At 39.0% G+C, this 27931-nt stretch overlaps 1 protein-coding gene across 4 annotated transcripts in view; it reads right to left on the bottom strand.

The window, feature by feature from the left end:
• Nucleotides 1–27230, bottom strand: part of LOC127436554 (LIM domain only protein 3) — a 57093-nt gene extending 29863 nt beyond the window's left edge. The window contains exons 1-2 of one of the 4 annotated variants that reach the window (XM_051690822.1): nt 27045–27230; nt 19774–19987 (exon numbers count right to left, since the gene is read on the bottom strand). In XM_051690822.1, coding sequence (XP_051546782.1) covers nt 19774–19979 — 206 coding nt within the window. In that variant the 5' untranslated portion in view covers nt 19980–19987; nt 27045–27230. Of the gene's footprint in view, nt 1–19773; nt 19988–20902; nt 21009–22859; nt 23167–23792; nt 23933–27044 lie in introns of those variants that run through there. The other 3 variants (XM_051690823.1, XM_051690820.1, XM_051690821.1) reach the window with 3 other exon arrangements.
• Nucleotides 27231–27931: the final 701 nt, after the last annotated feature.

Raw genomic sequence — 27931 nt, 5'->3', positions numbered from 1 at the left:
AGTACTTGCACCTCTACTTCAAATTCGATCGATGGTGATTACGAGTGCTCATTTTGACCCCTCTGCAATTTCAGATTACATGTGAAAAGCCCAATTTAATTACAGGAAGTCAAGAACACACACTCGCAAGAATGGAGCATTATTGACTACGTAATTGCTAGACATGTGAAGTGAATTGTTTTGAGAGGTTAATGGTGGCAAAGCTTTTTTTCCAAGCACAACATAGCAATTACAGGACGCCTTCAAAGCTTTCAACATCTCCACGCCATCTCATTTAACACAAAATAGAGGCGAAAGGGGACGCTGGATTTCTTTGTTCCGTATCTTTATCTATTAATTTATTTTCTAAGGATGCAAGACTTAATTCTCATCTGGAGAACAGATGGTTTTGTTCATAATACGGAGGCCTCTTGTTAGAGGAATTTTTTGAAATGTCACAAACCACAAGAAACTGTGAGAAAAAGGAGCAAAATGAATACAAGAATATCTTGGGCCACATTCAAGGATCACAATCATAGTTTGGGACTGTCAGAAAAGTAATGACTGAACATAGTGTGTGCATTATGTTTAAATCCAAGCTTAATATGCAGAGACAACTATAAGCCATTTTTAGGTTGGTTTCTTCAAAAACTGTAAACACTGTCTCCGTGATGCTATTAAAAATTTTTGAGTATCCCGACCAGGGCTGTGTTTCCCGAAAGCATCATAAGCCTAAGTAGATCGTAGAAACCATTGGCGCCAGTGGTCTCTACGATCAACTTAAGCTTGCAATGCTTTTGGGAAAGCAGCCCTGGCCGACACAGCAACATTGGCTCAACCAATAGTGTGAGTTTAGGGCAGCAATATCAGTTTTTCCAACCAATGACAGACAGAGGGTTTGATTGGAGAACCAGTTTGAAAACGTTATTTTTGTCATTCCATTGATGTTGTTAGAAGCACAGAAATAACACGCATTCCCTTTAAAGCCTAAGAAGATAACAGTATTTTGATTTTATAGCAATCTGTATGTCTCTTCATGGAATAGATGATAGCATTTATATTCTTAACCTTTTTGAATAAAAAATCTTAATAATTATTATATGTATATACAGTACATTAGGTAATTTGTCAATGTAGCTTGTTGGCTAATCTATTGTTTGCACAGAAATAACTTTGATTAAAATGTCATAAACATCTTTGACACTGTCAAACTGTCACTCGATTCACAGATTGTATAAAAAAAATTAAAATGGGATTTAAAAAATAAAGAGCAAAAGTTCAAACGCAGAAAATGCCAAAGAACTGACATCATGCCAATTAACATTTGACCTTTGTTTTTATGCAGTAGTGATTTTTGCATCTTCGGTTATCATAGCAAATGATGGGTAGGATTGCTATCCCCTGCATTATATTCAGTTCTCAAAAGACTAATATCATGTGTCAGTGCAGAATTTTTGGATAGCAGGATATTTAATACATTCTGTATCATCTTACAGATATTTCTAAATGAATAGCATCAGGTTAGATGTTTATAGGTTTTAAAATAGGTTTGAATCATTTTTCAAACTGTAGTGTGATAGTCAGTCCAGGTTGTTTTCAGTTAACCCTGTTGATAACAGAGATTTTTTTAAAAATGTCTAATCAAAGAAAAGTTTTCCCACTTCGATTGCAATTCCTTTATGTATGGTAACTGCTCAAGGTTTGTAAATTTATTAGTAATAACCAGAGTTTTAAACCAATAAAATGTATAAAACAACATCATTGTTAACTATACAGAGTCTGTCATAGCTCTGTAGAAAAGGGGAAAATCAATAACAGCCCCATATTGTTTCAGGACTAGATTTACAGATCCCATCTGTGAAAAGGTCTTCAAAATCAACCTGATTAATTTCCCTTTACTTTCTCTTCATGGAAAAGATAATTAAGAAATATTTAATGTAGGATTTTAATTAGACAGAATTCTGAATGCTGCCCCACATCGCGCTTGAGGGGTGTTTTTGTGGATCCAATGATTGAAATGTTTTAATCACTGATAAAATTGATTGGATGTATTTTTTTTCCAGGAATTCCCACTGGCAGATCAAATGAAAACCACCTTGATATTATTCAGAGTAAAGTAATTAATAGAATGAAGATAAAGCCAAATGAATTCATGATCAATACTGTAACCGGCGTCCTCTCTCTCCACCCACCTCTCTCTTTTGAAAATCAAATTAATAATATGCACTCCTCTCAGTATCAAAACCCTCTGCTGCTTTGTGCCAGGGACATATGGGTATCAGAGTAATGCATTACGGACAGCAGCACCTACACTTCCCGCAGTGATGCCTCTTTTTTTTATGCAGATTTGTGGTAGAGAGAAGCAAATCAGGGCAAATGATCTTGCTATCCAAGCCTGACAATGGAGAGGTCTCTAACAAACAGACTAAGGGCAGGCTGTTTTTTCTAATGAGAGCTTACAAACACCTTGGGTCTCATCAAATTCAGAGATCTGGAACCGGTAGAATGCGGGAATGGTAAAAGCTGCAGTAACTTTGATTGGAGGGAAGATACCCAACTATTTTACAGGCTGCTTTTCTAGTTATGTTCTTTTTTTCTGTTAACATTAATGTTTTCAAAACTAAGTCTGATCAATGCTACAGTTGGTCAGTGCTACAGAACAGTGTTAAAACCACATGAAGAGCCCAAGACTCTGCAGTTCTGTTCTGGACTCTGTCTTCTCCGTGGTGTCAAATTAGCCAGTTGGTGATAGCATTTAGCACAGAAAGTGTTAAGAATGCTAGCACACTCTCAGGCAGAGCTGCCATTAAGGAGAAAACCGGTGTGAGTGCGATTGATCAGGACACACGGGGCTAATGCAGAGGAGCTAGGCTGAGAAATCACCGGCGCTGACGTGCACAGATGCCAGGCCTTCAACATGCATGCATAATGTAGACTTCCTTTGATTGCCTCTTTAGCATTGGAGAGAGATTAAAAGTATATGGAAAAGTGGCAGAGATTCAGCACAATCAATGTGATGGCAGCAGTAGTGATGGCCTCGTCTCTATTTTCTCCCTCCCTCTCAGTCATACACACACATACAGTTAAAATAATCCCTTAATGTCTTGTTTTCTGCATGGTCAGATAAACGTTTAATGTAGAGTCTCAGTGTGATTCTAGGAATGCATTGATTAAATAAGCAAGAGGCAATATTCAAAAAGCAAATCTGTATTGTAACGAAGGCTCATATTGATCACAAATATCTATTTATATTATTAAATATCTGTTATGGTTGCATGATTATGACAATAATTGACAATTACTTCTTTATTTACATCAAAATATTTATTTAGAGTGGATCAGACAATATCCAAAACAAGCTGTGAACTGTGTTCCTGAATTACATTTTTTGCTGTTTTAAACATCAGTTTAGTTGCCTAAATGGTCAACTTCACTTTGGAAGCATAAAAAGCTTAGCTGTTATTCATATTTTGAATCAATTATACACAAAGTGAGCAACGGACTTGTCTATGATTGGTTACGATTCTCAACAGCTTCAAAACACAAATTAAATAGAAAAATAAAAATAAAAATTTGACACATGAGCAGGCCTACATGGACTGCTATAATTGACACTTTTCACGATTAGTTAATTGTGGCAGCTGTAATTGAAATCTTGATTATTTAGGAAAGAAAGAGAGAAAGAAAAGAAAAAAGGAAGGAAAGATGAAGAAGAGAAAGAAAGAAAACAAACAACAAGGAAAAATTCAAGTCTAAACATTTTCTCTTTAAAAGGGAACGTTCAAGTGAAGTGAGCTGAACAGCTCTTCTAGAGTTGAAATACAGTTACACAGTAAGAACCCGCCACACTTACATGAAAGCTATTGTCAGATGATTCAATAAAGTTGTTAATTCTTTTGGTGAGATGGACATATTTGTGGATGTGTCCGGTTCAAGGGCAAACCTGAGCGCCTCATTTGCATTTTTCCTTTTCTTTTGGCTCTCCCATGAATAAATCAGGGCATTAAAACGGCTGCATTTACATCTCATTTTACACAAGCACAGTTCAGCAACTAGGTCTGACTGGTCTCTCCCACACCATTAATAGAGAGAAAAAAAGATACTTTGTAATACCAATTCAAGTGATCATTCATCGAAAAATGGAAATTCTATTATATGGCAGAATGTTAGCCTCAGTCACCATTTACTTTTATTACATCTTATACTTTCATTGGTGACTGAGGCCATAACATTCAGTCTAACATCTCCTTTTGTGTTCAGTGAAGGATAAAAAAATCATATGGGTTTGGAACGACCTGTTAATTTTTCAGTTAACTATCCCTTTAAATATAAGGATGAGTACTGCATTTTGATTATAGCAATTATAGTCCTAATAATCAAATGATTTTTGAAAAGTCAACCATTTGGAAGAGTCTTGTTGGTAGTGCTCTTCGAGTAATGCATCTGAATTTACCAACACTGAAAAAAATTGTTAAGTGCCTGGTGCACTTTTCAGTCAGGCTACGCTTTGGCCTGCTGCTCTCGATAGAAGCATGTGCATTGATGTAACATCCACAGTAAAATAAGCCTGACTATGTGATCATATGTGATATTTTGGCAGATGCTGTGTGCCTGGAGCCGAACGGTTGAGGTGAGGAGCATCCATTGGCATCTCACAGTTCCGCTAGGCAGCACACTAATTGAGAAGTCGCTCAGGGGTTGAGCGCAGGGGGCTCGATGCATTGCGCTCCCTATCCAAATCAAGCTCCTGTAAGTGGGACTGACATGGACCAATCACCATCTGGCTGGAGGTTCCTCAACTAAACCCCCACTACTTCCTGACTACCATGAAAGAAACTGCTGCTATCCTCCCTCTTTTTCATCTCCATAAGGGCTCATTACAAAATGGGCATGACTGAGGGTTTGATGGCAAGCCCATCCTAAAGAACTGAGGTTTAATTGTCAGCTAGCGTATCTGACTGCTGTGTGGTACATTGATGAGGTCTGTAGAGCTGACATTCATACACTCAGTAGATTGATAGATGTGGAATTACAGAGTGAGCTTTGTTAGGAGAGAGTTCTTTACCTGGCTAACACATACAGACTAACAGAGCCTAAAGCAAGCATTTTAGAGAAATTTCATGGTTTGATTTGGAGGATGCTTTGTTCTGGTTGGTTGTTAAACTTGTATGTGAGAGACGCAGTGGCCGATACTCAAGTTATATATTGTGAGGCATTGTGGTCTTTTGAAAGCTACTAAGTTATCACTGAGTACATTTTCTAAAACAAAAATGTTGTAGTGTTCTTCAGCTTACCAAAAAAACAAAAAAAAAACAATGTAAGAAACCAGACACCTTGGCCTGCTCAGCCAATCAAAATAACATTTTGTGCTTGCATCTGATCCTACAACAACATGGCAGTCTTTGTGACTGTGCACAATTTGCCATGAATAGTTAAAAAGCTACCAGGCCGTGCGAGGTGATGTTTCAGAGGAGAATGTTTTTTTCGGGCTCCCTCTCAGGGCTGGGAATCCATCTTGTTTGCTGGATTGGGACTTTTTCTTTATCACAGGTAAAAGAGGAGTTGGTTTTGGAGGGATTGTACCAGCAGGTTGGAGAATGAGCTATGAGATTTTCAAATGGCTGTGTTGTAAGCCAAGATGGCGGCAGCTTCCAGGCGTAGAACTCAGAAACAAAAGCCGATCAGTTTCTGCCAAAGCTCTGGGGGCGGCAGAGGGGCTTGCATATCTAACCATGTCAAGCGACAAGGCTGGTTATCACACGGTCACATGCCGGCAGAGAAGTGATGCCAGCCAAGGATGGAGTGGCGCCCCCCCTCCCATGGCCTCGCACAAACACAACTGTGCCAAACGAGTCAATGCTTCTTTTAAAAGAGCAACTGCCTTAAACTTGAAATTAAAATTGAAAATTAAAAAAAGAAAACATGCCTTTTTGAGTACTACATGATACTTTTGCACCCTTTTTGAAGCGTAAACGTTCCAGTCCCCAGTCACTGTATATTATTGTCATTCCATGGAAAACAGTACAATCTTCAAAAATTTTCCTTTTATGTTGCACGGAGGAAAGAACATCACACAAGATTGGACGACATGAGGGTGAGTACTGTAAATATGAAATTGTTTGGATGAACTATTCATTTAATAGTGCAAATCTCTCACAGATTCCTCAGCTAACAGTCAGTGCAGCCTCTCTAAGATCTTCAAGATTTTTCCTTCCACAGTAGATCAAATATGTGCCTGATATTCTTCAATCGCACCTCCAGCTTAATCTGTAAATCCGAGCAGATCATGGACACACTAGAAGCAAAAAGGAGCTAAAATGTGGTAATATATGCATGGAAATGACCTACGGCAATCCTTACAAAGAGGGAGCTAAGAAAGGTCAAATAGCTTCCAAACTGTGCTCAAGTTTAATTAAAAAGACAAAGAAGAGCGGGAAGCTTCATGCGTTCAACCCAGATTACGGATTCTCGCGTAGGAGAGCCCAGGCCTAGGCTCTTTCTGGAAGCCCCAAGACCTCTTCCTAGCTGGCCTTGCGCCATATTCCCGTTCCTTTGATGTCAACATAGACCATTTATTAAGGGCACAAAGGTTAATCTCTAAGGAGCAAGAATATCAATTGGTTTGAAGGGGGAAGAAAAATAAATCTGTTGAAGAAAGTTAAGTTTGGTTTTCCGAGTACAGCCCATTGAGTCTAGTCAGCAGGTGCAGGATTTAATTTCATCATTAAGCGTCGGCCACACTTTCTGAAAATTAATGTAATGACAAGAGCATGGGGGAAAATGAAGCACCCATATGCTCGTAATGCCTGTGGAAGTGCTTTTGACAACGAGATGTATCGCAACAACTATTTCGGGAAAATTATCTCATCAGAAATGATACCCATAGGTAATGGGTGATTCAAACCCAATATAACCTTGTACAAGCATTTAGGGGCTCAAACAGAAATAAGACTCCTGACTTAATGGGGAGGAGAGAATGGATGAAGATCACCCTGGTATTAAAACACCTACAGTACTTTACATCAAATCTTGTCATTACGATACATTTACACGTCAATGTCATGAATATCTTTAGCAGCCTTGCTCTGCAGTATCTGCGTTGTTGATCGAAGAATTCAAACCTTAGAAAACTGTAGGCATATATAAATGCCCCAAAAAGTATGTGGACACTAAAATCACTCTTACAATTGTCAGTGTGATTTCAAAAGATATCCATATCATTCCATATTGAAATTCCAAAATATCAGACTAAGTGGCATCTGTAAACAAATGAAACTAGAGCTTTTCTCAGAACTAGAACCTAAACCTAACCTTGCTATAAATTGTAAAGACATTCATACATTTTAGTAAGTGCCCAAAACATTTTTGGGCCATTGTGCAAAGAAAAAGGAAAAACAGAGAAGAAAATCCCATAATAATACAAATCAATACAGCTGAATGTACAGGAATAGAAAGCTGCAGAAAAACAATTCCTGTTACAATGATAACAGATAATATCACACTCAGCAGGCAGTTAGAGTATGTGTTCCTCTTCTAGCATGGAGTTATTCCACGGCCGAAAATTTTTAACTGTAGCAGTCTTACACAGTATCACCTGCTATCGTCAGGTGTCGTGAATACAAAATGATGGCTCAAACATATATTCAAAGCCAATTGTTTAATACATTGTGATTGTCCATCTTGAGCACGACTGTCCGGCTAATTTCACTCTGTGTAATGTACCCAATAATTTGGCAGGTGCAAACAACAACTAGAATAAACGATGCATAAAATCTCATTATAACAATCACATATAACTTTCTTTAGGGGAACAGGAGGAAAAGGTGATGTTAATTGGAATGATACCCGCAGTCATCATTCACTTTCTTTGCATCCTTCTTTCCATACAATGTAAGTAAATAGAGATGGAGAATGCCTCAACATCCTGTCTAACATCTAATTTTGTGCTCAGTAAAAGACTATGGGTTTGGAACAACATGAGGCTGAGTAAATGACAGACTTTTCATTATTGTGGGTGAACTATCCGTTTTCAAAGAGGTTTGGGGAAACAGCGGTTGTCCATGACAATAAATCCACAGACATCCCTATATCTCCTCTAGACCAAATCAAAACCCTCTGAAGGCTCTGGGTGGCCCTTTCTGGCCAAAGTTGACATTTAATCTAGACTCATCTCATGGAGTCTGTCTACTCATGACACAAAGCTATCCAAAATTTTGCTTCCCATAAATCCACAAAACAAATAGGACTTGAAACAGGGTCATCTCTCTCTCTCTCTCTCTCTCTCTCTCTCTCTCTCTCTCTTTCCCCTTGCTATCCCAGCTTATTACAAGTTTCCCATACATACCCACAAGAGTATGGCAGTGCCTGGAAAAGGCAGGGCAGATTAGGTCTTTATAGTCCTCTCCCAGATTAGATGGAAATCATAACACAGACCAATGTGCTGAACTCTGACCCCTCCAAAACCAATTTCATTGGAGTGATGTAACTGGATGTCTATGTGCTATAGTGGAGAGAATTAAAGCAGGATTCGTAATGCATTCAAAGTGCGAGTACACGGGAGAGGAGGTGAGCACAAATAAATTGCTGTCACTACCCTCCCACACACATCTCCGGTCGGCAACCTGTTTCAGTTATAACATTCATTTTAATGGAAACTTGTTGGATTAGAGGTGGTGAAGGGAGATTGGAGGAACACTTATTTGGAATTGCTCTGGCAACAGCAATGCAGCTATGCACAGAATGACAACATCTGCTGTTTTAAAAAAAAGCCTTGGTCAAGACAAAAAGTGAATGAAGATCTAAAATGTGGCTACTTCAACTACAAGCTAAAGCCTTCTTTCTTAGTGTAATTGGCAAATACATACTGTACAGTGGGGTCAAAAAAAAAAAAAAACATACTGTAAAGGCACTACAACAACTATGCCTTTTATTCACTTTCACACAAATCACGACTAAAATGGCTGACTATGACTTTATAAACACGTTACTCACACATCATTTGAAAAATGACACATTTTAAGGCTTGCATTGCAGACCCACCTACATTTACACACTTATTCCAATGTGATAAAGTGTTTCATGAACACTTCCAAAGTGTTAGACTTCAGACTCGGAAGACTGCAGATCAAGCCCAGCCAAACAAGCAAGCTGACACGTTAGACAAACGTGTCATAGAAAGGACATGAAATTAAGGGGTTGCTTCAGAAAATTAGCTTTTTCCAAACTATTGGTTCGGTTTAGGGTAAATATGCTTTGTTTACCTCTCATTTGCTTTTAGAACACTACTGGTTAAATTAAGGTTTAGGTTAGGTTAAGCTTTAGGTTAGAGAGGTAGGCCTACTTTTTACTCATTGAAACCTCCATCTAATATTCACCTTAAAAACCTCATCTGATTACGACACCATTTCACTCACTTTTGGCACCCCCTGCTGGACATTTCACTAGGAACGTGCGCGTAACGTATAATGAAGCACGTAAATTAATTTAGCAAAAATGTTGCCACGGTCACATAACGTTCATGAGTTCATGCATTTTTCATTTATACCAGGATTTTGAAAAATTTCAAATAAATTAAAGGTATTTTGTAAAATAAGGAAAAAATATTGAAGAATCTACACTACACCTTTCTGGGTCACTAATGAAATGTAAGAAAAATTTGTGACATTGACCATGTTAATTCCTATGTACAAAAAGTCAGATTTCATTCTAAAATAATGCTGGAATAACATGGATAATTGGGTTTTGCACAAACTTGTGGAGTCTATGCCAGCTCTAGTGCATGCTGTCATTAAAGCAAAAGAGGGACATACCAAATATTAAGAAATTATACATTTGTGTTAATTTTTTTATGTAACTTTTCACTCAAATTGTTATGCTGATATAATGTGTAATTAAAATTTTGCATTAAATTAGAAAGATGCAAACTGAACCATTTTCACAAGTAGTCTCAGACTTTTGGACCCCACTGTAGCATTGGAAGTCTTCATATTCAGTATGCACAGTCATAATCAAGCTACAACAGATTTTTGCATAGCTGAGCTACAGTCTTAATCTGTCTGACAAAGTATACATGACACAATGTGTAACCGAATACATGAATGAAGGATGTCAGCTGAGAAATTGACGGAAATAAATTCTGCGCATCTTTCAGAGCAAGCGAACAACGGCGATGGCAATTGTGATTCAATTAAAATGTATACATGCTGTAAGAAATCAAGCTACAATCGTATTATCTAGCTCTGTTAGTACAACTTCGCAAAAATCGATTTCCGTGGCGTTTACATGGATTCATTGTTTTAGTCCAAATGAAATCAAACTTTTAAAGTGCATGCAAAGGTACTGACTGATTACAACAAGGCTCACCACATTTTTTTCACTTCAACAAAACACTAAACTTTGATGCGAGTGCAGAATAGGGTGTGGAGAGGGGTGAGAATGGGGGAGGGGGTATGGTTACAGGAGGTTGTGAGGAGACATTCAAACGTACTGCCTTTGCCCTGTCCTGTTCAAATAGATAGCTTCGTGCTTTGGCAAAAGGTATGCTTAACAGTGCCAGGTGGTGACATCTTAATTTTTCACGGCTGGAAACATGGCCATGCCCTACTCCCCAATCGCTCCCATGCATTATTCCTGCCTTAAGCACTCATCCTCTGGAGAGGCAAGCCAGGGGGAGGGGGGCATTGTTTTACAATGCGCACAGCTGCGGCCTAGTTGCCTTGCCCTGGGTTCTTTTCAAGGAGTTGTCGTGGGTGACCCCCTCTGGCTGACAGTTATTAATAATAACGCACAGCGGGGAATAGTTCACCTTGTGGCGGTGGAATGGCCGCTGCTGTTTAGACGCTCACTGTGCAGCCTCCAGGGGGAGAAATCATACACCACACCATGGGGGAACAAATAATACAAGAATGGGCAAGCGAGGAAAGAGATGGCAAAAATTCTTAAACTTTATTTGGATTCATTATCGTAGATTAGATTTATAATATCCCTTGATTACACTGTTACATTTCACTAACTCCCTGGTGCTTACTTGGGAGTTTGAAAACAAAATTTTACATTTAAATGTAAATGAATCTCATCACCACTGCAAAATTTGCAAGCGTCCCAATTTCAGGCGCAAGGCATTTTCAACACCATAAAGGAGCATTTCACCCAAAAATGAAAATTCTGTCATCATTTACTCACCATAATGGCATTCCAAACATGTATGACTTTCTTCCATGAAACATAAAAGGAGAATTTTTTTCTCATGAACTACTTTCATGACGTATCCTTTTTTAAGCTTGAAAGCCCCCAGTCCCTATTCATTGCAATTGCACGGAAAAAGCGACTTGTACAAAATTTCTCCTTATGTGTTCCATGGAAGAGAGTAAGTCAAACAGGTTAGGAACAACATTAAGGAGGAGTAAATTATTTAAAAAAAAATTTGGGGGGGGGGGGGGGGATTTTTCTTTAAAGAATAGCAGCCATTCTTTATGACAAAACAAACTTGCAGTTGAGTGACAACAAAACCTGGTGGGCATAAATTTGGTCATTACAAGGCTGCAATATATACAGAGCACTTTCAAAGACCAAAGCTCAGCAGAAAGGAAGAGAAGATGGCGAGGGGCTGTCTAATGAGACGGAGGGGATAAGGAGGTAAAGTGTCCAGAGCCGCAAGGCCATTAAAATCTTCACTAGGAGAGCCCCTTTTGTACACACTGAGTGCTCTGTTGTAACAAGCGCCATTGAGACACAACACTATCCTGGGCTGAGAGAAACAGCACACCCGCTAAATCCACACCTCAAGTACCTGTGATCCAGCAATACTAAGTAGCACTATTGGAGCACCTCTCTATAAGGATTTACCTCCTTGAAGTCATTAATATTTCCTCTTTACAAATCTGGTTGTCCAAATTAATTTAATGGTGGGGCAAATCAAACTCTAAAATGAGTGCTGATTGGTGTCTGCAATGGGAGTATAGTTTGAGTATATTGAAAAAAAATATATAATAATAATAATAATAATAATAATAATAATAAAGTTGTGACATACTGTAAAATGATGAAGAATATTTAAGATTTCTAGATCAGTTAATCAAATGTAAGCAAATTTGTGACATTGGCCAAGTTGACTCCTACAAAATCTGATTTCCTTTTCAAACCATGCTGGAATAACATGGATCATCATGTTTTATGAAAACTTGCATGCTGGCTCGAGTGTATGCTTTTTTCTTGATTAAAAAAACTTGATGATAGGGTAAATCGATCTCTCCAATGAGTACCAGTTGGAGTCTGCAGTGGTAGGCCTACATAACGAAGATTCGTCCTGTTGATATAGACAAATGTTTTCTTGGTTAATTAGAGGTAGAGTGTCTAGCACCTTTTTAAAGCCATCAACAGATTAACTGTCGATGGGAAAAGTCTTTAAGCTTGCAACAACCACAATAAGACTTTAAAACAATAAACACATATTGAATAATTACCTTTTTTTCTTTCTTTCTTTTTTTTTTTTAAAGCCATTCTTTAACAGACAGAAGAGTAAAAAACAATTACAGCCCAGGTGCACCCACAGAAAACAGCTTCATGTTGTTTGCAGCATGTTTGAAAAGCTGACCTTGCAGATGCATCCCTCGAGACAGATATTTGTCAGCTTGAGATGTCACTGCCAACAGAAGTAGTATGGGCTGCTTATTAAGAATCTTAATGTTTAAAATTCAAATCATTAATGTAAAGTTGCTCATCTGTCTACTGATATGTTTCTTATGTGTGTCCTTAAAGGGTGTCACTTTATCGCAGGTCTTTAGACAGCATTTCTCACCACACATTTCATATGTTTATCATTGCTATACAGTCTGAAATGGTCTGTGCATGAATATCCTTTTTAAACTATTTTTAAACGAAGACTGATGCAAAGCCCAGATAATTTATGCACAGCAGCTACCCTGTTAAAGTGTGCAGTTCGTTTTCAAAAACCTGAAAGACATCAAGGCATTTTTAGTTTGTTTGTTCGTTGTGATATATATATATTTCAACTATTTTTCTTACCCTACTGGCAAATTGTTTTTTCTTGTTATAAGCATAATCATTAATACATTTTGTTATATTGCTCTGCAAACAAGACACAATATTTTATCATTTTGCTACTCAAATTGATCTTGTTTTAAGAATGTTTACACATTATTACAGCAAAACAAGAAAAAAATTTTTATAAGTAAAAAAATGGTCAGGAAACTTGAAGAATTGTGGTAACATCTAAATTAACATGTTTTATTCAAGTTAAAATATTATTTACTTCAGATTTATAGGGATAGTGCTCATTAACAAACAGTTCTGTAAATGTTCCGGTTTTATTATGGTTAATTTTCAACTGTAGTCCATGGGAAAACATTACAAAAAATTTAGAATGACTGAATCAACCTGACTTTATTAGGTTACACCAACAAAAGTAATGTTTAAGGGTTATATCAAGTAGTAATAACTATTTTATGGTAACAACTCCACCAGTGTAGTGGACTTTATGTCTGTAGAAAAATGGAAAATACCGAGTCCTGCTTACTCCCCTTCAGAGGCAGAGAGCACTTGCACAGTTTGCAAACATCTGCACTGGTCATTAGAACAAGAGATGGCCTCAATCTTTCAGCTAGCTTCAAAAACACTGTGAGGAATACACATGACAAACTACGCCGGCCTGCACTATACCAGTCCCGGCAGACAGACCATGCTAACCTTTAACAGACAACACAGCTGCAACTGTGTTACTTTATTGTCATGTCATCACACAATAAATGTAAGTTCATATTTGAGAATTATTGCTCTAATACGTTTAGGGCATTAACTAGAGCATGACAACTTCTGAACTAACAAGTTCACTTCTACGTTTTTGAACTCTTTGCGATAACAATGAGACTGTTAGCAGGACCCTTAGACTTAAATGAGTATTGCCCACCTGCACAACCTCCAAAACATAGATTAAAATAAAATAGCTGATTGGACACAGATTCTGTGGAGGTCCACATACAGCAATTTTTGTAATAATTTTTCTCTGTCTTCATAGGTGGTGTCTCTTTGGACTAATGTTTGGCAGCGAGCCAAGTATGATGCTTCCATATTAATGTTTTCAAGGGTGATAGGTCCTTTAAATGGAGGTGAAGATCAACGATTGCATCCAAGGGACACTTCTGCTTTTTTAAAGCATACAAGAAATCTGCAGTTTTTAGTACAGTTCATTATTTTATATATTGCACAATCTTCTCTTTCAAAGAAACTTGTTCCTCTAGAAACTTAGTTATAACTTTGCATATCAGAAATGTACAAGCAGAATGAAGCACAAAAGAATCTCAAAACAAGATTCTGTTCAGACTTCAAAGCAATTTGCTGTAGTTCCTGACTTTCAAGATTACATGTTTTGTTGACCTACATTATGACAGATCAACAAATGGCACAAACATAAATGCATACAATCTATGATCTGACAGCAGTATGACAATGCAAATATGAAAAAGTGAAAGATACATTTTTATGGTTCATTTCTGAAAGTTTATACAGCACAACGAATATGTAGACCACAAAGTGGTTTCTGAATGAGGAGAGGGAAAAAAATACAAGTTATTACAACCAAACCATGCTTTACATGTTGGTTATCTTTCACTGATAGCCAGCTTTCCATAACGGTAATAAATCCAGTCATGTTGACGGTTCTGTGAGTTTGCTTGCATTTACAATCTTAGTAAAACCACTGTAGAGGAAAATTGAAGTTGGATTAAAAAAATGAATGAATAGATAGATAAATAAATAAGTGGTCACCCTGTGCTGTCTTTAAAATGGATGCCTGAAATTTACAGTTTTCCATTAACTGATGCCTAACAGCTTTCCTCTCCCTGCTTGCATCCTGGGCTTTCCTGTCTGTTGCTACTTTCTGTAGGCAGTGTTAGGATTCATTTTTGCTGGTTTCTCAACTCAAATGTGTCAGTCCCTTTTTTGTCTGGGCCTTTTAACTTTATCGCTCCCTGCTATGAAATGTATCCTTGGCATAAACACTGCTGTGGCAGTTATTACCTTTATCATCAATGGAGATGTCTGCACAGTATCAAAAGAATCATTTGTTGATATGACAGGCCAATACCATTTACCCATATTTTGAGTGCAATACAAGCAATGAGCCGGGCCCGATAACGCTTTCCGTCAATAATTACCATCTCGATCCTTTGAATATGAATTGAATGATATTCTCTCCCCACTAGCTGACAGCTGAAGACCAAACAATTCCTGCATCTCCCGTCTACTACAAAAAAAACCCACATCATATTTGATAATACGTACTAAAGGAGACAGGTCTGGTAAGGCATAAATCTTTTTTTTTCCTTATTTAATTTGTTTTTGTGTGTGTTGCGATAGGCATTATTATTTCTCAGCTGGTGGGATCACATCGCTCATGGTTGTAGACCCCCGAAGAATTCTATTAACCCTGGTTATGTCAGCCTTAATAACATGCCATTCTGCTAAACAGAACTGGATTGATTCTGTGAGGATGGTGGGGGTGGGAAATCTTGTATAATAAATCCAAGCATAATTTACTTGGAATAAGAATGGTGAAATAGAACACAGAACAAAGAGGAAGGGATTAAGTCTATCTCTTATCTCGGTGGGCTGATTCCGGCACTAACTTAAGAAAATAAATAGGCAAACGATCCAATCGAGGGGAGAGTGTGTTGAGGGTGCTTTGTAGGAGTGGCAATTGATTGGCTCATCAATGAAGACTGCTTTTCTTTTGTTGCATTGCAGTTGTGATTTGTGGAACTGGGGCTGTGCCATATTTGCCCCTAATTTGTTGTTCGTAAGGGGATGTCAAGCTAGAGGCACAGGAAGACCATTCGTGTGATAGCCAGGATCAAATCAATTCAGTCACCTTGAACTTTGAAGATGAAAGAATCAGGCAAGGTTGGTCTGTCGCTTCACTTATGAGTAGGGATGGGAATTGTAAGGAATTGAATTTCAATTCTGGTTCCTCTTAAAGGAATATTCCAGGTTCAAGACAAGTTAAGCTCAAACGATGCTTAATGTTGATTACCACAAAAATGAACTTTGACTCGCCCCTCCTTTTCTTTATAAAAAGCAAAAATTGAGGTTACAGTGAGGCACTTAAAATGAAAGTGAATAGGGCCAATTTTTGGATGTTTAACAGGCAGAAATTTGAAGCTCATAATTTTATAAAAAGCTTATTAAATTAATTAAACTCTAAAGTTGTTTAAATCATACTTTCTACGGTTGTTTAAGGGTTTACAGTGTAAAATTGGATATAACTTCACACAGAAAAGGTTAATAAGAGATTTTATAACACTAAATGACAAAATGCATATTGTCTTGTTGCTATACTTTTGAAACAGTGAGTAATTTAAAGTTGTGGATTGGCTCCATTCACTTCCATTGTTAGTGCCTCACTGAACCCAGAATATTCCTTTAATAATCCCAGAGTTTCAGAGTATTTTAGGCAATGACCACATTAATAGGTTTTCGTTTGAAAACACATTGATTTTGCTACGTTTGCGCCTCTCATCCACACTGGATCAGCATTTTTCTCCACCGAAAACGGATACTTTCAAAAACACTCTCCATAACAGTGGAAAATGACGATATTAGGAAACTGAAAATGGAGTTTTAAGGCAAAAACTGATTAGTGTGCATGTGACCTTTATGCTGCATTCACTTTCTGTCAAAACTGCTGTAATTACGAGATGAAACTCAGAGATTCTACTCTGAGCAGTTCATGTCCTCGGACTGAGAACTTTTCAGTTTCTTTGGTAATGATCATAAAGCCAAAATAAAACAATTTGTGGTTTTGTTGTTGATGACAAGAATAATATTGAATCAATATATTAAATCACTACATCACTCCAGGTAACAGTGACTTTAAAAAATGGCATATCAAACAAAAATATATATATGTAAACTACTTTTAATTAAAAAGTCTAAGTTTTCATAGAATTTATAGAGTTCTACGAAGATGTGAGTGTTTTTTACAATTCAGAAACTTATAATTATGATAATCTCGACATGACGTAAATGCACCATTTGTACAGTGTTCTGTCTAGATTGGAAGCAGAATGAACATTCTAGGGCCTCTACTGGAAACAAATTTTGAAAATCGTTCTTTTTTTTTTTTTTTTATCAGTATTGTTTAAAAAAATGTTTTATTATTATTATTATTATTAACTAGTTCTCAATTCCAAACCCTAATCATAAGCAGTGAGGTGTGTTCAGAAAACTATTCTAAATATAATTTTTATTTGAAAAATAGTATGCACAAGAAAACAATCACTCAGAAATGTAGCCCAGGACTAGGGGTAGAAACAATTTAAAATTCTTATCTGTTGCAACTGAGACAAACTGTTGCCATAGCTCTTCGCTGTTCTACTGAAGACAGATATAAACGATTCAAAGTGCCATCTTTTAATGACACATCAAGTGTCATCTATTTCATTGCCGCTGTTGTTTCAGGCACAAACTTGTGAGTGTTGTCGTGAATGAAGATGCAGTTTAGCAGGGCACAGTCAATGAGGCTTACTGTGAGATGGTAATCTCAGTCTGCCTCTGGCCCTCTGGCAATGCTTTACAGTCGCGTTTTCCCTGAAGCCTGCTTGTGTACTGCACCTAATGGAGACTCGCTCATCGCCCATGCCAAAATTAAATGAACTGTGCCATTTCAAAGTGCCTCCTGCCTACTGTAGCTTCTAGCATGCTCACAAAGACGTGACTCCCTGGAGCGTCCCGTTGAGCATTTATATAATTTTATATACATAGTACACACAGACGCACACGTGTACATGGGTTTCCTAACATAAGTATGTGTAACTACAACTGAGACACTGGTAGGCAAAAGAAATGTGACATGCGCTGCTTTCTAGACCTGTCATGCAAGAGAGTAGCGTTCATGCATTCTTTCATTTTTACTCATTAGGAGAAAGCAAGTGAAGCTGTTAGATAGAGTTTTGTGGGTGACCAACCAGGCCAAACATTAAGTAGAGTCAAATTTGTCCAATGTATCATAGTGACATTGCCGAAACTGAATCTTGGGAGGCCGTGTTCTTGCTGTGTTTTGGACCTTAGAGGTCTACGTGAATACACATACATATCTGAATATAAAAAACAGACTGAGTTCAGTCTTTAGGCAACTGTACACATCAAATGTGAAATATACATAAAAACTATTACTCTTTGCTAAATGGCGCGATGTGCAAGTTGAATTAATAGAGTGCAGCAGACCCACCCCCACCCCCCCATTTTTTCAGCCAATAAAATAATTCTAATAAAAATAAAAATTCCAAGCCATGAACCAAATCAACCAGCTTCGAGGTGAATTACAACATTACAAATGTTAAATTTGAAACAAAAAGGTTTTAAAAGTTGGACGAAACGACAAAGGCACAAGACGGTGTGCTTAACATTTTTAATGAGGGAATTAACTACAATCCCACGAAGTATTGCGAATGACATAGTAGGATTAAGTTGTTAAGTTGTTGATAATAAGTATATAAAGAAAATATTGGAATATCATTGCAAAATATCCAGATATATGCAAATATATAAGTAGTTTGAGAGTGCAGTCAGACCGACTCAACTGTTTTTGTGCGTTTTGTTCTCAACGATTCTCTGATTGGTGAATTGTTTCCCTTCTGGACCATGGGTAATGTAGTTCTTTCCCTTAAATTATTATTATTATTATTTTTATTTTTTTTTTTTTTAAAGCAGATAAAATAACACAGACTGATGGCTTCAACGGAAGCATAAACCATTGATTAACAACTTCAAAGCTCACGGTGTGTCTGTCTTTAATGTGTATAAGTTATCATAAAAAAATCAATTAGTCTATGGAGAAAATGAATGTGATTATTACTTCTGGAACCAAGCTGTTGCAATGGTGACCAGGCCTACCATAAGATATTAAACAGGCCTATTGTGTTGTCTAAGTAGAATTAAAAAATTTCTATATTTTGATGGTGCTATTGCCGAAACTGAATACTGGTTGGATTTGGGAGGTTGGGTTTCTAAGGAAACCCTTCCATCAGTGGACAAAGGTAAGCTGATTGAACAAGAACCAGGGTGGTCCTTGCTAAACAATGCCCCTCTATCAAGGCTCAGTGTGCTGATTGGATTCAACAAGTGAATTCATTGAAATCTCACAGAAATGGCAGCAGTTTATAGGCTCATAAAGGTCCCCTTTGAGCTCCTTTTCTATTACAGAGAGCAAAGGATACCTAACAGCATGGGAGAACTCTGGGCGTTAAGGGCAGCCATAAAAGCCAGTGTTAAAGGCAATATGGCTTTATGTGGCACTTGCTGTGTTTGGACATGGTATTTGAAGCAAGGGCCTTAGAGGTCTCTTGTGAATATGGTACAGATTTAACTATTTTGTGGTTCAGGCTTAATTTGTTCATTCTTTAGGCAGAAGTAATCATCTAATGTGGTTGTAATTGTTAAATGCCTTAAAAGGGCTAATTCACCCAAAAATGAAAATTCTATCATCATTTACTCATCCTCATATCATTTCAAACCTGAATGACTTTCTTTTCCCCATGAAAAATGTTTTGATGAATGTTAAATACTGTTCTTTCCCATTCAGTGAAAGCGAATGGTGACTGAGGTTGTTATTCCCTGACATTCTGCGTCACTTCTCATAAATTATACATGTTTGGAACAAGATTTTTGGGTGAACTATCCCTCTTATTACATAAAAGAGCTAATATGCAACAATTACACGTCTGTGCTTTTGCATAGAGGCATGTGTCACAATACAAAGAGCAAAGGGTGATTTCTCCTTACCGTAGGTAGTCTCTCCGACAGAGGATGAGATTGGCTTTGGTGTAGAGCGTGGAGCCCACCTCGCCAAGTCTACAGTCGCAGCAGGCACACTTGAGGCAGTCTTCGTGCCAGTACTTGTCCAAGGCCTTCAGCAGGTAGCGGTCCTTGATTTTCCGGTTGCAGCCGGCACAGCCCTTTGGCTTGGTGTCCGGCTGGACGGAGAGCATTTGTATACCTGTAAAGGAAAGCGACAAGATGTAACATCATGAGAACTAGGTTTACAGGAGATATGTATGACTTATAATATGTGTTGTACTGCATTTCATTGAAGAGATCCACAAGGACACAGACACTTCCTTATCCACAATAACAAGTAGCCATCAACAGATAGGGTTTTTTCAATGCTGACATATATAATGTAAAAAAAACAACAACAAAAAAACACATATTTAACACAATATTTATTGATGTTGACAAGGCTGTCGGTAGATTTGAAACTCATGTAGAGGAATAGTTCACCCAAAAATTCTAATTCTGTCATAATTTACTCTCAACCCCTCATGTTGTTTCATACCCATATGACTTTCTTTCTTCCATGGAATACAAAAGGAGATATTTAGCAGAAATTTAGACCATTCACTTTTAATGCATATTTTTTATTCATAAAATAAAAGTGAATGTTGACTGCCAGTCCCTAACATTCTGCCTCCTTTTTTGTTACACAGAAGAAAGTTAGTCACACAGGTTTGGATCAACATCCAGGGTGAGTAAATGATGACAGATTTACCACAATCACTAACAAGAAGCCAAACTAGCTAACATCCTCGTCATCTTTCTGACTCCCTCTTCTGTAACGCCCTCTCTTCCCCCTCTTAAAGGGAGGAGCTAGGGAAAGCTTGCCCCATTGCAGGCATTGTGTAGCCCTATCCAGGGCATGAAAGGGCTTTGTTGGGTGGAAAGGGAACAATGTGGGCTCATGCTGAAGGCCTGTAATTAGTATTCTCCTTCCATACAGAGGAGAGTCAGCGCTACCCCTCTCCAGCACTCCAGCCCCCTCTTTTGTACCAGCCCAAAAAGTTTTTGTCCTACATTACAAGTACGACTGATTCTGCCCCGTTGTCCTGCCACTATGACAGTCCCCATTTCTCACCTTGTGCAGCAGAAGCTGTCAGAGCCATAGATTCCACCTAATGTATATGCCGCTCTTGGAAGGGTGCGAGCGCAAGCGGTGAGAAATTGCGAACTTTGAGTGAGAGGGTCACCGCGAGTTTTCTCTGTTGTGGTAAATTGAGTGTCTCTGTCTGAATTGAGGACCTCCCTCGGGATAGTTATAATGTGCTCGTCGCCGTGATGCGTTGTCCAGGCAATCTCGCTGAAATACATTCATAGAGGAATATGAGATTACAAAGTCTTGTTTGGACTGCATGACATGTAGTGAAAGTTTGTGAATTGATATCATGAGGTATGCAGTGTGAGATTCGGTGGAATTCCAATAAATGTCTACACATTTGGAGAACGTTAGGACTTTGCCCTACCTCTACACACACACAAAAAAAAGGGTGTCTTTCTTGCTATTTTTTTTTTTTTTACGTGCAGCCTTGATGATAATTACTTTCAAAAATAATTTGCCCAAAGCATGGCAGTTGGCCCTCACCGAAAATAAACAATACAGTGCACCAATTAGCAAGACTGAGGACAGGTGTGAAATTGTTTCAATTCAACTGAGCATTACAATGCAGGGAAAGGAACAGCAGGTTGCCTATCCCTCTAGGGTCATAATTATAGCCTAGAGCAAATATCTGATGCAGTACCACAGGTTTAGACAGTGGAACAACTTCTTTCTGCTGTAGGGCCATGCTCATTAAGATGTAGGAACATTCAATGAAAAAGGGCGAAACGGATAATATTGATATAATAAATATTCTTTCTGAGCCCACCACGGATTCCTTCGACCTCTCCGTCCTTTTTATTACTCTTTATTTGGAGTTTATTCAAAAGGAGAGGTTTGATGAGGGGGAAAACAGCAAGGAGGCACATCAGACAGGTAGTGCGGTAATGAGCTAGCCCTAGTTTGTCCCATTACGTTTAAGCAGTTGAGCTTTTAATTGGCTGGATGGGAGTGTGAGAGGAGCGCACGGCTGATTGCCTCCGCTATGTGTCCTTATTCTGTCTCACTCATCCGCACCGTCCCAGCTCGCCTGGTTAACACAACAAAGTCACCGCCTCTCATTACCAAGCCAAAGAAGTAAGAGTTTCGGCCACCCCCCCTCTGTCCGCAATCAGGTTTAGCCCTAAATGAATCGCTTGTGCAATGGCACAAACTAACTATCCCTTCTATTCCAAAGCTCGGACCTGCGTGGCAAGAATTTAGCCTCTTCGATTTGTCCTAAGGCGAACGGTGAACAAAAGATTCATTTTCCACAGGATAAATAAAACGCTATCCGTAAATGGGGCCTGGGTCATGGGTGTCTGTTTTTTTGTCTTTGCTCGCTCATTCAAATATTTTATTATGTGCCGTTCACATAGCGATAGGATGCTCTTTATGCTCTTCGCTATTCGCGTTTGTTAGATACTGATGGGGACATTTCTGGCGTCGCGAGCATACACCGGGCGCAAAGTACCAATTTGATTTCCCCTTTCAAGCACATCAGAGCTGCGCGAGCCGGAGATGCTGACATTTCACCCTCTTATCAGTTTAATTACTGTTGCCATGGCAGCGTAGCGCACGGAAAAGGCCAATAAGATTCGCCACAGAGCAGCTAATTTTCGAGGCAGCTTGCAAAACGACGAAATGAAACCATTAACTGAAAAGACTATTAGCGTGTTGGAAATGATGATACGCGACGGCTCACCAAAATAACGTTATTTACAATTTCCCACGCGAAAATCACAAGCGTGTAATTAAAACGCGCAGGGAAATGGGGGAAATGCACACTGAAGCGCCGCTTCAGTTTAAAGCAGCTGTACTGGGTTGAAGAAAATTCGCATGCGTTGCGCTAAACTGCCGCTGATACCCACAGAAACATTACAACTATTCAGGCACACATTTAAACATGCTACCCTCACGCTGATATTGTGCAAAGCAGGACACAAAACGTTGCTCTTACCGAAACTTTTCTCCCTTTTCTGCATTGGTTGACCCGCTTCGGCTCCCAGGAACACCATGCAAGAGACGAGGCGCGAGCCAAAGATGCGCGTGAAGTGAGCAGCTGTATGCGCGCGAGGGTGGTTCGCTTTTGTTACAAGTAACAATCCAGCTCGCTTCGCCAGGAAAGAGTGAACACGAGGAAAAAACCAATCAACAAAACACGGGAGAATGAAAGAAAGAGCGAGCCGCGGCGCGCTATCGCTCAGCGCCACACGCTGTGAAGACTGCGTTTGTCACAACAGTGCTCGACTATGAAATTAGATCGACCAGCAGCCGTGGCACGGCAAGTGACGGCGAACAAATGACAGCGGATGACAAAGGCATATGATTTACCCCTTCGCGCGCGCCGTAATCTTATAATCCCGTGCCTCGCGCTATTCGCCTATTCGAGGCGTTTCAGTGTAATGAACAGCAAAATGATCGAAGTTAGATATACGCAAAGGACAACATTCAAAACTGACTATTTATAACAAATGCATTTATATTTACTAACTATTGCTGGAGCCAGGAATTTTCATTTGTTTTGACGCATTCCGTATTTTTAGAACCAAACACAAATGCAATCCTCTTTGTAGCTATATCCAAATCCTTTTACGAGCTTTTTCAAGCTGTCAAGAAGTGCAGTAAATGGATCAACTCTTAATTAAGCCTTGTAGGATACAATACCAGTGATACCACGTTGATTACACGATGTATAAATAATCACCAAGCGTGAATCTTAAATTAAACTCTGTATTTGCATTAAACATCAAAGACAGCATCGATTGATTAAGCAAGTAGTTTTGCACTATGGCAGTAATAACGACTCAACCCAGAGCAGAGACTATAGATATAGACAAAAAACAAGTTCGTTGTCTTCTCAGAAAACACAATTAAAGCGCAATCCACTCACCTTCTTGAGCAAGTTATGCAGAAGGTTAATTTAGGATAGAGCACCGTCGTGCAGACTCCAACTCAGTATTCCACGGAGCAAAAGTTCACGAATCTGACATTGCACCGCGGATAAGAGTGATCTTCAGGTTGAAAATAATGAGGTCCACATGGATCATCTACGCGTAGTTGTTCGCACCAAAAGCTACAGGTGTTCTCGCGCGATCCGTCATATAGTGGGTATTCTGAGAGGGCTCGGAACAACTTGCCTATCTGTGAGTGAGGAACGAGGAATAGTGAAGCCTAGCTTTATTATCTTCAAACCCAATTCCTCACCAGTGAGACATTACACGAGGAGGAAAAGGTCATTCAGTTATTACCGACAGCCGGAGTAACGGAGCTCAAGCATGCGAGCGCGCGCTCCCCAAGACAAACTTAATGCTCGCCTCACTGAGACGCGCGCACAAACAATGAGCTTTATACTACACATTTTGAACTCTCTCTCTCTCTCTCTCTCTTTGTTTCAGCAGCTGGGTAGAATAGAATGAAACATCCAGGTATGCATAGCGTTATATAACAAAAAGAGTTGATGCAGTGTAATTTATGATACACATTTCATGTAAGGTCATACAGGTGTCTGTAATCCAGGAATGTTGGCATAGCTACTGAGAACGTTAATTTAGGAACTTTGGAAGTATTATGTATAAATAACATTGTTTAGGTGTAGCACCTCTGAGTAGGTCAGGTGTACATCAGTTTTGAAATTCACGAAAGTTGACAATTTTGTTCCCTTATTAAACCAACATACCTGATTTCACCCACTATACCAACTATAATGATATAACTGATTCATTTAATCATTTATGTAAGTTTGTCATATAAGCCAAAAAGGTTAAATCAAACAAAAAGGTGTGCTAATACAAGGTGATCAAAGAGGACTATTCTTTTAGGCTACATCACTAATCATTCACAGAAGAAAAAACAAAACAACGTAACAGGACAGGGGATAATGCAATGTAAGAAAACATGAGGCCTGTACAGTCCTGTCTTTAAGTCAAGTGTAATCAACTATGAAATATTTAAAAATACCCTTTATATTGTCAATGTTAAAAAGCAGATCTAAAAGACCTCTTTTGCATTAATGTAGCACTTTATTTGATATTAGTTTGATATGTGTCATTGCAACATTCAACTTGTCTGAATGCATTATAAATTTATTAGCCACATCAAGTCATCATATTACCCCAGGACACACTGTAAATATTTTCCCTTATTGATCATAATGCTTTCATGCATCAGGTATGTGACTCTGCACCTGCAACTTCAAAGGCTATTGCATTCTGGACAAAGAGTTTGAGAGAAACAGTAGGCCTACAAAATTTCCCCGTGCTTTTATTTTTCTTCCAGATATTGCTCTTTTTGTGCACACATTTGATCCTCTGTGCTTCTAAAGCTATTCCTCACCCATTGGTTACACATATTCGCTCTAATAGACCTTTTTCACACTCTGAGTTTTGGAATGTGGAAGTAAACAATTGCAGGGTAAACTTCGACAGCGGTGAATGGGAGTGAATGGGAGATCACAGCAAATATTATTTTCACTTACCCATTTGCTCCAAGAGCAAAAGAAAAAAAAAAAAAAAAAAAAATCAACTATTACATTTGAATGACTTTCCAGAAGAACAAAAAAAATAAAATAGAGAGCGGTGGATTAAGACAGTCAGATGGGAGAAGACGCCAAATTTACTGTCACTCTCATAGCAACTGTCATCAAAACCGTCTCGCAGCTGTAGTAATTCATTTTTTAAAACTGATTCCAGGATAATATAACACAAAGCATAATGTTATAAAATTACACTCGATATTTAAAAAAATGATCATATAAAAAGTTTGCTAGATTTACGCTGCTAAATAAGGCGGAAATGAGTCATCACAGTCTGTGAAAAAGGTTTATTAGCACTGCTTGATGCCCATGTTGCCGAGGATGAATCACAGGCCTTCAGTGCCACCACTCCCCACACACAAACACAGAAAAAGAAAAGGTGTATACACTCACTATTGAGTTTATTTTCATTCATGGTCATCATAGCCCAAAAGTAGTCATTTACTGTATCTTGAGTTTGGAAGTAAAGGCGAATATGGAGAGAACTCATTTTAACAGTTGGGTAGTGGTAAGATTGCGGCCCCACGCCAATCACTCTCCGCTTAAAATACAGCGGTAATGAGATGGGTCATAAAATGCACCTCGCTTCCATTATGAGTGATGAGATGCATTAAAGCTGACAGGGTATTACCTGCCAGTAATTAGGTTTTGTCATGGATTGAATTATTTCAATGCGGGCTATCTTGGTAATCATGCAATTTGCGGGGGAGACGCTTTAAGCTGAGTAAAAGAGAAAGAGAGGGAGAGAGTAGAGGGGGACGCTGCAACCCCTTCTTCCTCTCTACTCTCCCGCCATCACTTCATCTCACCCATTATCACGTCAATTATTCTCCGAAGGTATCTGAATTATTGGGGGTGATGAGAGAGTGCCATCATCAAACTGTGCCGCGCGACGTGAACTCAGCCGTCCGTCAAATTACATGATGCTCAATGTGCAAAATAGTCCAGCAGCCAGTGTGGCGGGAATGTCACTGTGAACGGACATCTTTAAAATGAAGAGCTGCGTATTATTTCGCCCTTCTCTCTCACTTTCTCTCTTAATCAGACAGATGCAGTGTAACGTCAGCGAAGAGAGAGATATATCCGACAGACGACCATTCAACTTCATCTGACGGACGCATTTGAGCATGAGGAATGCAGGTTCATGTGTTTGTGAAAGAAATGAAAGCGGAGTTTAATTACCAGGCTTTACAGAGAAAATCTTTTCGGGGAGGATTGGAGTGAAAAGATATTTCCTGGTACTCTTACCCTGGTTTAAGCCTCCTTTGAGCATCTCCAGCGACCATTCATTTCATGGAAGCTTCAACTTAATCCCAGTTTTAAACCTCTGCTGCTACTGTACAGAAAATCTAATACTCTCGTGCACCCACCACAGCCACACATGTTATAATGAAGGTAACCCACTCTAACTGTTCAGTTTGTTTCCTGATTTAGGAAAGAAAAATATTAGTTGACAAATTATCCAGAGATCCTTTATCTTAACCTTAATGTGAACAAAAGATGTTCACCATTTCCTCCAGTTTAGGGTTAAATTGAAATATTGTTTCCAGGCTTCTTAATGAGGCTGCTGATCAGAATAGTATAGCAAAATCTGATTGAAAGATACTGTACCAAGGAAAAGTGCTGCGTAAGATGAGTTGGTAGCTCAAATATAGCCCGTTCCCTTTCCAAGTTCCAGACGACTGGGTAAAATGCACAGCCCGCCTCAGTGCAACTCCTTTCCCGCTTGCTCTCAGTCTCACTCCCACTCTACAGTGAAAGACTCCCCTGCTTCTCTCCAAAACGGCTGTTTCTTCGCTCTCAGTCTCGTTCTCTTCCTGTCAGCAAAGCAAAACAGACCTGAGCCGGCCCGCACGTCTCCTCGCCTATTTAAGCACCTTCACCTTGTCCCTAGTTAGCAGCACACTCCAGCTCATCCAAGAAGCTGACAAGCACCGTTAGGGAAGGCAGCGCATGTTGCTCTAATGGACCTCATTAAGTTCTACTTACAGATGTTCTCTTAACATAATTGATCTGCAGCGAGTTGAGAGGACGGCAACCTATTCCCTAGCCCCCAATTATGGCCCGGTAATTAGATCCCCAACCTCCAGTTCTCCACATTCACCCTTCTAACATTCCGAAATATCAAAGTATCTCTTTCTCTCAAAGCAAACCCTCCTGCCTCCCCCAACACCTAACCTTCGTGTCTCCACCTCCTTTGCTCCCTCCCCTCCCTAAGACTCCATTCCTCTGACAGTATTGACAGTCAGATCTGCTAACCTTTGTAGTGAAGCCAGACTTAGTAGTGCACTCACTCCAATTGACAGAGCTCAGTGTCTCTTTTTTCTTTCTCTTTTCCCTCTCTTTTTTCGCACCCTCTCTCTCACTTGCAGAAATACCCAGGGAAAGAGTGAAGGATGGAGCGTGAGACACATATGGAGGCTGGTGGTGGTGGTGGTGGGGGGGGGGGGGGGTTGATAAAAAAAACAAGTTTGCACTTTTTGATAAAAGGTTGTAAT

This window comes from Myxocyprinus asiaticus, chromosome 47 (genome assembly GCF_019703515.2).
Source record: "Myxocyprinus asiaticus isolate MX2 ecotype Aquarium Trade chromosome 47, UBuf_Myxa_2, whole genome shotgun sequence".
Taxonomy (NCBI): Eukaryota; Metazoa; Chordata; class Actinopteri; order Cypriniformes; family Catostomidae; genus Myxocyprinus; species Myxocyprinus asiaticus.
This window is presented reverse-complemented; position numbering and strand designations above follow the sequence as displayed.